Here is a 10,000-nt window from a genome sequence, read left to right on the forward strand (position 1 = left end):
GTGTTATCCTCACCCAGCCTCCACCCTTATATTATCCTCACCCAGCCTCCACCCTTGTGTTATCCTCACCCAGCCTCCATCCTTGTGTTATCCTCACCCAGCCTCCACCCTTGTGTTATCCTCACCCAGCCTCCACCCTTGTGTTATCCTCACCCAGCCTCCACCCTTGTGTTATCCTCACCCAGCCTCCATCCTTGTGTTATCCTCACCCAGCCTCCATCCTTGTGTTATCCTCACCCAGCCTCCATCCTTGTGTTATCCTCACCCAGCCTCCACCCTTATATTATCCTCACCCAGCCTCCACCCTTGTGTTATCCTCACCCAGCCTCCATCCTTGTGTTATCCTCACCCAGCCTCCATCCTTGTGTTATCCTCACCCAGCCTCCATCCTTGTGTTATCCTCACCTAGCCTCCACCCTTGTGTTATCCTCACCCAGCCTCCATCCTTGTGTTATCCTCACCCAGCCTCCACCCTTGTGTTATCCTCACCCAGCCTCCATCCTTGTGTTATCCTCACCCAGCCTCCACCCTTGTGTTATCCTCACTCAACCCCAGCCTCCACCCTTGTGTTATCCTCACCCAGCCTCCATCCTTGTGTTATCCTCACCTAGCCTCCACCCTTGTGTTATCCTCACCCAGCCTCCACCCTTGTGTTATCCTCACCCAGCCTCCATCCTTGTGTTATCCTCACCCAGCCTCCATCCTTGTGTTATCCTCACCCAGCCTCCACCCTTGTGTTATCCTCACCCAGCCTCCACCCTTGTGTTATCCTCACCCAGCCTCCACCCTTGTGTTATCCTCACCCAGCCTCCACCCTTGTGTTATCCTCACCCAGCCTCCACCCTTGTGTTATCCTCACCCAGCCTCCATCCTTGTGTTATCCTCACCCAGCCTCCATCCTTGTGTTATCCTCACCCAGCCTCCATCCTTGTGTTATCCTCACCTAGCCTCCACCCTTGTGTTATCCTCACCCAGCCTCCACCCTTGTGTTATCCTCACCTAGCCTCCACCCTTGTGTTATCCTCACCCAGCCTCCATCCTTGTGTTATCCTCACCTAGCCTCCATCCTTGTGTTATCCTCACCCAGCCTCCATCCTTGTGTTATCCTCACCTAGCCTCCACCCTTGTGTTATCCTCACCCAGCCTCCACCCTTGTGTTATCCTCACCTAGCCTCCACCCTTGTGTTATCCTCACCTAGCCTCCATCCTTGTGTTATCCTCACCTAGCCTCCATCCTTGTGTTATCCTCACCCAGCCTCCATCCTTGTGTTATCCTCACCCAGCCTCCACCCTTGTGTTATCCTCACCTAGCCTCCACCCTTGTGTTATCCTCACCCAGCCTCCACCCTTGTGTTATCCTCACCCAGCCTCCACCCTTGTGTTATCCTCACCTAGCCTCCATCCTTGTGTTATCCTCACCCAGCCTCCATCCTTGTGTTATCCTCACCCAGCCTCCACCCTTGTGTTATCCTCACCCAGCCTCCACCCTTGTGTTATCCTCACCCAGCCTCCACCCTTGTGTTATCCTCACCCAGCCTCCACCCTTGTGTTATCCTCACCCAGCCTCCACCCTTGTGTTATCCTCACCCAGCCTCCACCCTTGTGTTATCCTCACCCAGCCTCCACCCTTGTGTTATCCTCACCCAGCCTCCACCCTTGTGTTATCCTCACCCAGCCTCCATCCTTGTGTTATCCTCACCTAGCCTCCACCCTTGTGTTATCCTCACCCAGCCTCCACCCTTGTGTTATCCTCACCTAGCCTCCACCCTTGTGTTATCCTCACCCAGCCTCCACCCTTGTGTTATCCTCACCCAGCCTCCATCCTTGTGTTATCCTCACCCAGCCTCCACCCTTGTGTTATCCTCACCCAGCCTCCATCCTTGTGTTATCCTCACCCAGCCTCCATCCTTGTGTTATCCTCACCCAGCCTCCACCCTTGTGTTATCCTCACCCAGCCTCCACCCTTGTGTTATCCTCACCCAGCCTCCACCCTTGTGTTATCCTCACCTAGCCTCCACCCTTGTGTTATCCTCACCCAGCCTCCACCCTTGTGTTATCCTCACCCAGCCTCCATCCTTGTGTTATCCTCACCTAGCCTCCACCCTTGTGTTATCCTCACCCAGCCTCCACCCTTGTGTTATCCTCACCCAGCCTCCATCCTTGTGTTATCCTCACCCAGCCTCCACCCTTGTGTTATCCTCACCCAGCCTCCACCCTTGTGTTATCCTCACCCAGCCTCCACCCTTGTGTTATCCTCACCCAGCCTCCATCCTTGTGTTATCCTCACCTAGCCTCCACCCTTGTGTTATCCTCACCCAGCCTCCACCCTTGTGTTATCCTCACCCAGCCTCCATCCTTGTGTTATCCTCACCCAGCCTCCACCCTTGTGTTATCCTCACCCAGCCTCCACCCTTGTGTTATCCTCACTCAACCCCAGCCTCCACCCTTAAGTCTGAAAATAACGCCAGGCTATATTCCATAATTAACCCCGTCCGCCCTTCCAACCTCTGCCACACACACCTTTCAACCCCACCTCCCCGACAGCCATTAAAGCCCCCCCCCCCCTCCCCCCCTCCCCTCTTCCTCTTCCTCCGGGCTGGAGCTCCCTGGCGGTCAGTCCGTGGGGGTGAGGGCGCCCCAGACACCTTTAACCCTTTAAGTGCCCAGGCTATCTGTTCGCCACGGGGAAGAACACCGCCATGGCTCATCGCCTCTCTTTACCCACACACCCCTTCCCCCTCCTCTCTTTCTCTCTCTCTTTACCCACACACACTCCAACACAAACACACACACACACACACACTCATCTGTCCTTCTGACCGCGTTAACGTTCCCGGAGGTTCAGGTATTTAACTCCCTTTCCTCTGCACGACCCGGGGAAGTCAGACCGAGCGTGGGGTGGAAGGAGAGGGGAAGGCATGCTGGGGCAGGGCGGTCGGTCGGTGGAATGATTGGTTACCAGGCAACAAAGAAATACATATCAATCAAAATATGTATGGCGTGTGCCGCTGGTGGGGCTGAATGTGAAGAAGAAAAAACCCAGAAGCGTGAGTGAGAGAGAGAAAAGCAGCTGGTGTGTGCATCCTCCTCAGCTCCGCGGATGTCCGGTGCATGCGATGCCTTGGCGACCGCACGACCCTGAACACAACACGAGATGTGTGAGCTCCGCCTCGCTCTGCGTATCGCAGAGGTAACAATGGCCGCCGCGCAAAGACATCGATTTTCAAAAGTGACACCAATAGATGCGGATTAGCATTTTTTATTATTGTAAATTTAGTTAGTTATTGCCTAAATATTATTCTTTCAAAAATGTTTCACAAATGTTTCATTTCAGAAACTTAATAGTGCATTTGTCGGGAGCTTTTTCAAGCTGATAATGATCTGGAAGAGGGATCTCTCTCTCTCTCTCTCTCTCTGGAGGGTTTGAGGTACAATGTGCATATTAAAAAGCCCCTTGAGAGGCGAATTTGTATTGTGACGTAATAAAATGAAAATGGACTTTGACACAGATTCAATTAAAATGTGACCTCGTGACTGGCGGAGGATCGATTCATGATCGGCTTTGGTCTTTTCCTGGGAAACTTATCGTCATATACTGTTAATAATAAACAGTATAGTGGCAGCTACAGTCTCATCCAGTAGTAAAGTGCAACACCTGTGCAACCCGTGCACCTGGCACCACGTCTTCCTGCTTTATCTTCTCACATTTCAGTCTCTTATTCTTCAGCCTTGAGAGAAAAAAAACGAATTCACATCTCCTCTGAACCAGAATAGAGTCTCAGAGTTTAACAGCTAAACGTCAGTTTCAGCCGGACGAGGAAGGAGCACACACGTCTTCAGACAGGTGAAGCTTCCAGAGGAAGGAGCACACACACGTCTTCATTCAGGTGAAGCTTCCAGAGGAAGGAGCACACACGTCTTCAGACAGGTGAAGCTTCCAGAGGAAGGAGCACACACGTCTTCATACAGGTGAAGCTTCCAGAGGAAGGAGCACACACAAGTCTTCATACAGGTGAAGCTTCCAGAGGAAGGAGCACACACGTCTTCATACAGGTGAAGCTTCCAGAGGAAGGAGCACACAAGTCTTCATACAGGTGAAGCTTCCAGAGGAAGGAGCACACACACGTCTTCATACAGGTGAAGCTTCCAGAGGAAGGAGCACACACAAGTCTTCATACAGGTGAAGCTTCCAGAGGAAGGAGCACACACAAGTCTTCAGACAGGTGAAGCTTCCAGAGGAAGGAGCACACACAAGTCTTCAGACAGGTGAAGCTTCCAGAGGAAGGAGCACACACACGTCTTCATACAGGTGAAGCTTCCAGAGGAAGGAGCACACACACGTCTTCATACAGGTGAAGCTTCCAGAGGAAGGAGCACACACAAGTCTTCAGACAGGTGAAGCTTCCAGAGGAAGGAGCACACACAAGTCTTCAGACAGGTGAAGCTTCCAGAGGAAGGAGCACACACACGTCTTCACTCAGGTGAAGCTTCCAGAGGAAGGAGCACACACAAGTCTTCAGACAGGTGAAGCTTCCAGAGGAAGGAGCACACACACGTCTTCATACAGGTGAAGCTTCCAGAGGAAGGAGCACACACACGTCTTCATACAGGTGAAGCTTCCAGAGGAAGGAGCACACACACGTCTTCATACAGGTGAAGCTTCCAGAGGAAGGAGCACACACAAGTCTTCAGACAGGTGAAGCTTCCAGAGGAAGGAGCACACACAAGTCTTCATACAGGTGAAGCTTCCAGAGGAAGGAGCACACACACGTCTTCATACAGGTGAAGCTTCCAGAGGAAGGAGCACACACACGTCTTCACTCAGGTGAAGCTTCCAGAGGAAGGAGCACACACAAGTCTTCAGACAGGTGAAGCTTCCAGAGGAAGGAGCACACACACGTCTTCATACAGGTGAAGCTTCCAGAGGAAGGAGCACACACAAGTCTTCAGACAGGTGAAGCTTCCAGAGGAAGGAGCACACACACGTCTTCAGACAGGTGAAGCTTCCAGAGGAACAGTTCACAGCTCGTGTGCTCTTCCTGTAAAAGTAAAGATTGATATTCACAAACTGTGAATGTACTAATCTGAGAGCATTAAGGGGGAAAACTTAAACTTAAACATCGCTTTTGGCTCAAAGAAACAACAACAACAACAACAACAACTTGAAAAACAAAATCACTCCACCGCTGCACCCTCCACAGCATGAAACAAGGACGCGTCCTCCCCTCCTTCCCCGGTCTCCTCTCTCCTCCTTCTCACCCCTCACTTCCTCACTCGCCCCCCTACACATACGTTTCCCCTCCTTCCTCTCCACCTCCTCCTCTCCTCTTTTTGCCTCCTGGCCCCCACCCATCTGCTCCAGGGCTGAGATGCAGCAGGGTTTTGCTTGAAGGGTTGTGACGTCTTCACACACACACACACACACACACACACACACACACACACACACCTTTGAGATGTCCCTTTGACGCATGACATTGTCTCAAAGCAGCGGTCGGCTTCATAATTGTTCTTATGGGTTTTTAAAGACAACAATTGTGCTTCTGGCCCCTCCCCCTTTTCATCACGCCCAAAGAATGAAAACACTGACCGGGAGCTGCATGCGGTCGCGGTGCCTCCGTGAGAATGCCTTTTTAAAATGTTATTTCTATTGACCGTGTGTGTGTATGGACATATACACACAAATCCTGGTTTCTTGAGCCCCCCCCCCCCCCCACACACACACTCATGATGGCTGTCCTGAGTGTGTTCTCTAGTGTCAAGAAAACCTGGAACCCCTCCCCCCCCCCCCCCCCCCCGTGCATGCAGAAGAGCTTCTGATAAAATCCCACTAGATGATTGCAGATCTAATGAGGGCAATCTGCGCTGTGGGCCGCGGTCTAATTGATCATTATGGGCGCGATAAGATAAGAATCGGTGTAAATGGATGCGGCAATCGAGTTTCCTCCTCCGACCGTGAAGGTAATTCTTCACGGAGCCGGGGAGGGATGGAGGGTTTGCACATCCGGGGTTCAAGAGGGAGGTTTTGATCGTGCGGCGGAGGTCTGATAGAATAAAGATAAATATAATAATATAATAAATAAGTGCAAAACGGAGGACGGAGTTTTCATTTAAACTTCACCTTGTTCAAAAGGGTAGTGAACTATATAGCTCGTATTGGGAGCCAGGACAGGTGACGTAGTATAGAGAGTGGGGTCCAGAGATCCCCAGACCTTCACCCAGGAGACAGCTGTTCAGGTCACGTGTGAAACCAGGAGGTCAACGCTGAAGTCCACTTCAGTATTTAAACCTAAAGGGTGACCTATTTGTTACGTAAGTGACGTACTTAAGTGACGTACTTAAGTGACGTACTTAAGTGACGTATTTAAGTGACGTACTTAAGTTACGGATGTACATACTTAAGTAACATACATATGTACTTAAGTAACTTAAGTGATGTACTTAAACATACTTAAGTGCCGTACTTAAGTGTCGTACTTAAGTGACGTACTTAAGTTACGGATGTAAATACTTAAGTAACATACATATGTACTTAAGTAACTTAAGTGATGTACTTAAACATACTTAAGTGCCGTACTTAAGTGCCGTACTTAAGTGTCGTACTTAAGTGACGTACTTAAGTTACGGATGTACATACTTAAGTAACATACATATGTACTTAAGTGATGTACTTAAACATACTTAAGTGACGTACTTAAGTGAAGTACTTAAGTGAAGTACTTAAGTGACGTACTTAAGTGACGTACTTAAGTGACGTACTTAAGTGACGAACTTAAGTGACGTACGTAAGTGACGTACGTAAGTGACGTACGTAAGTGACGTACGTAAGTGACGTACGTAAGTGACGTACGTAAGTGACGTATGTATGTACTTAAGTAACTTAAGTGACGTACTAAAGTGACGTACTAAAGTGACGTACTAAAGTGACGTACGTAAGTGACGTACGTCACTGACGTACGTAAGTGACGTACTTAAGTGACGTACTTAAGTCACGTTACTTCTCTTATTGGAACCAAACATGGATTTATTTGTTCCGTAACTTCCGTACTTAGTAAAGTCATTTCTGTGGTTATTCTTTGACCCAAATGTTGACGTGTTTCTGACACGTTTGTGACGTTTCAGCAGGTGTGTCCATCTTGCTGTCCTTCCTTCTCTGTCTGTCTCTCATGTGGATGTGTTTTTCCCTGTTTCTACCAAACCCCCTCTATCTTGTCTTGTGTCTGTCTTTCTCTATCAATGTGTGTGTGTGTGTCTTTCTTTGTGTCCTCCTCCTCCTCTTCTTCTTCTGTCTCTGTCCCCGTCTCTCTTTCTGTCGCTGTCACTGACTCTCGCTGTCGCCACCTGGTGAAACTCGACAGGAGCAGCACCCGGTAAAGTCCTTCCTCTGTCCTCCTCCTCCTCCTCCTCCTCCTCCTCCTCCTCCTCCTCCCTCGCTCCGTCCCCCAGCTCTCCACCACCGGATCAAATTGGCTTCTCTCTCTTTCTTTCTTTTGTTCTTCTGTTGGTTTGGTACTCATCCTCGCCGTATCGTAGCTCGTCTCACTCTTCACCTCCTTTTAAGTCATCGCAAGCAGAAAGATAAAAAAAATATTAACGCTGCAAACCGGCGATGCTCCACCGACGGGCGTCTTTTGGCTTTAAAGGTGGCGGTAAAACAAAAAAGGGTTTTAAAGTTGAATCCATTCGGTTCAAATGAAAAGTCTCATTTTCGGTTGCTTTGGAGTTTGAAGGCTTTTGCCAAGAAGACAGTTTGTACTGTTGCGCAACACCAGACTCACGTTACACCCACGGTACTCCAGATGGAAAACGGCCTTTTTGGCAACAAAAAAATCTGTCATGTTTATACGTCTCTAAATAACGTGGAAGATGAAGTAAATAAATCCACGAAGCAGGATTTGTTAAGGATTTGGTCAATTTACCGACAAACGACAATCACTTCTTCCCTTTTTGTCTTGAGAATATAAAAATAAAACAAATACGAATAGAAAGAAGCACAATTTATCAAAGTAATCTAGCAAAAAGAAAATGTTCTGTTTCAACGAAGCCGTCGTATCCATCTACGCTTCAAACGCCTCCTTTGACAGAGATAGTCCTTTTTAACCTGCAGGACAAACCACGGCGTCGTTGTGTGACTTTGGACGAACCCCTTGAAGGCACCAACGGTCCCACAATGACGCCAACAACGTGAGCGGTGGACCGGCGACTTCTTTACTTCTGGTTCTGTTCTTTCTGGGTTTTTTTTTAGTTGTCTCCCGGCATGTAAACTACAAGGTGGTATCTGTTTCCACTACAGATAATATACGCTGACCACGGAGAAGAGAGAAGCCTTTTACAGCCACCTGTAGTCCCGGCAGGCGATATCCAAGCGTGGAGCATCGCCTTGATTTGACATTTTAAGGAACGCCCCTTTTTCAGGGAAACAAAACTGACAAAACTCATACATTGAAGAGCTGTCGGCGTGTGCATGTGTGTGTCCTTGTGTGTGTGTGTGTGTGTGTGTGTGCTAAGGGAATGTTTTAGTCATTCCTAACACACACAGTAGCTTTACTACTGGGCTTTACTCCTAATACTCTGCCCGAGAGGAGGAAGGCCTATTGATTATCGATCGGGGTTCTCACTCTTGGCGAGCGCATCGGGGAACTTCCACGAAGGTCTCGGACTCAATCAATCAGCCTCGGATTGAATTGTCTTGCTTTTTTCTTCTTTTTGTCCGCCGCCCGCTGGAGTGGAGTTCATAGTTAAAGAGCGAGCCCTGATGGACGACCCCTCTCGTCTTCTGCTCCGGCTTGGCCAGCGTCCAGACTCTTTTTTTAAATTGCCCATCCACTTACAGTAAAGATCAAGTCGGCTATTAACTCCCTTGACGCCACCACCCCTCCCTCCCCATAACTGATATCAGCTTATGGGCGTACAGATCTTAAGCAGTGTAAGCATCCGTTATCCGCTTTAAGCCCCGCCCCCTCTGGTCGGCTCGCTTGCCGCCATTGGTGCAGCATTGGGACACGTGACGTCCCGAGAGTCTCACACAGCCTCCGTTTCCACGAGTCTGGACTCAATGGAAAGGAAAGCTATGTGAAAGCTGCCAGAATGACCAAAACACGGGATTTACGTCGCCATAATCCGAGCCGTGAGGTTCTTCAGAGTCCCCGCTTCATGGTTCCACGTCCACCAACTCCCATTTCCCCCTTTATCCGAAGAACGCCGCGTTTCACTGAAAAAGAAAGAAAGAGGTTTGGCCGGGCACTCTGCCGGGAGATGCCTGTTCGATACTGAATGTCTTATTGTGTCACGTTGAAGATTATAGCAACGTGGCGATGATGATGATGATGATGATGATGATGATGATGATGCATCTTGATGTCCATGAAACCAAACGGTCGGGAAACTGATTGCTTTTCCCTCCCACGGGTTTCATGTGTGACGTGCACTCAAAAGTTTCTCTTTTTCCCTGCAGAAGAAGAGACTGTGAGAGCTTTGATTGTCCACACCGACGCTGTGCACAGCTTCAGACTGTCACTGTAGAGCTTCCGTGTCTTCACTGCTCCCTGAAGCTCCTCTGACATGTGTTGTTGTTGTCTGGCTGAACTCTAGGGGCAGCAGCAAGGGCAAAGACATCAGCACCATCAAGTCCCTCCGGGTGTTGAGGGTGCTGCGTCCTCTAAAGACCATCAAACGACTCCCCAAGTTGAAGGTAAAAAGGCTCTCTACTGACCACCAGGGGGCGACTCCTCTGGTTGTATAGAAGTCTGTGCTTCATGTGTTAAAGCTGCATTCTCTCTACTGACCACCAGGGGGCGACTCCTCTGGTTGTATAGAAGTCTATGCTTCATGTGTTAAAGCTGCATTCTCTCTCCTGACCACTAGGGGCCGACTCCTCTGGTTGTATAGAAGTCTATGCTTCATGAGTTAAAGCTGCATTCTCTCTACTGACCACCAGGGGGCGACTCCTCTGGTTGTATAGAAGTCTATGCTTCATGTGTTAAAGCTGCATTCTCTCTCC

General features: G+C 49.4%; 1 protein-coding gene across 1 annotated transcript in view; it reads left to right on the forward strand.

Annotated features, from left to right (window-relative positions):
* The window catches only part of cacna1ab (calcium channel, voltage-dependent, P/Q type, alpha 1A subunit, b), a 147,802-nt gene that overhangs the window by 93,717 nt on the left and 44,085 nt on the right, over positions 1-10,000 (forward strand). The window contains 2 exon segments of the mRNA XM_034530447.1: positions 6,255-6,269; positions 9,592-9,691. Coding sequence (XP_034386338.1) covers positions 6,255-6,269; positions 9,592-9,691 — 115 coding nt within the window.

The sequence above is a fragment of the Cyclopterus lumpus genome, chromosome 1, assembly GCF_009769545.1.
Source record: "Cyclopterus lumpus isolate fCycLum1 chromosome 1, fCycLum1.pri, whole genome shotgun sequence".
In the NCBI taxonomy this organism is placed as follows: domain Eukaryota; kingdom Metazoa; phylum Chordata; class Actinopteri; order Perciformes; family Cyclopteridae; genus Cyclopterus; species Cyclopterus lumpus.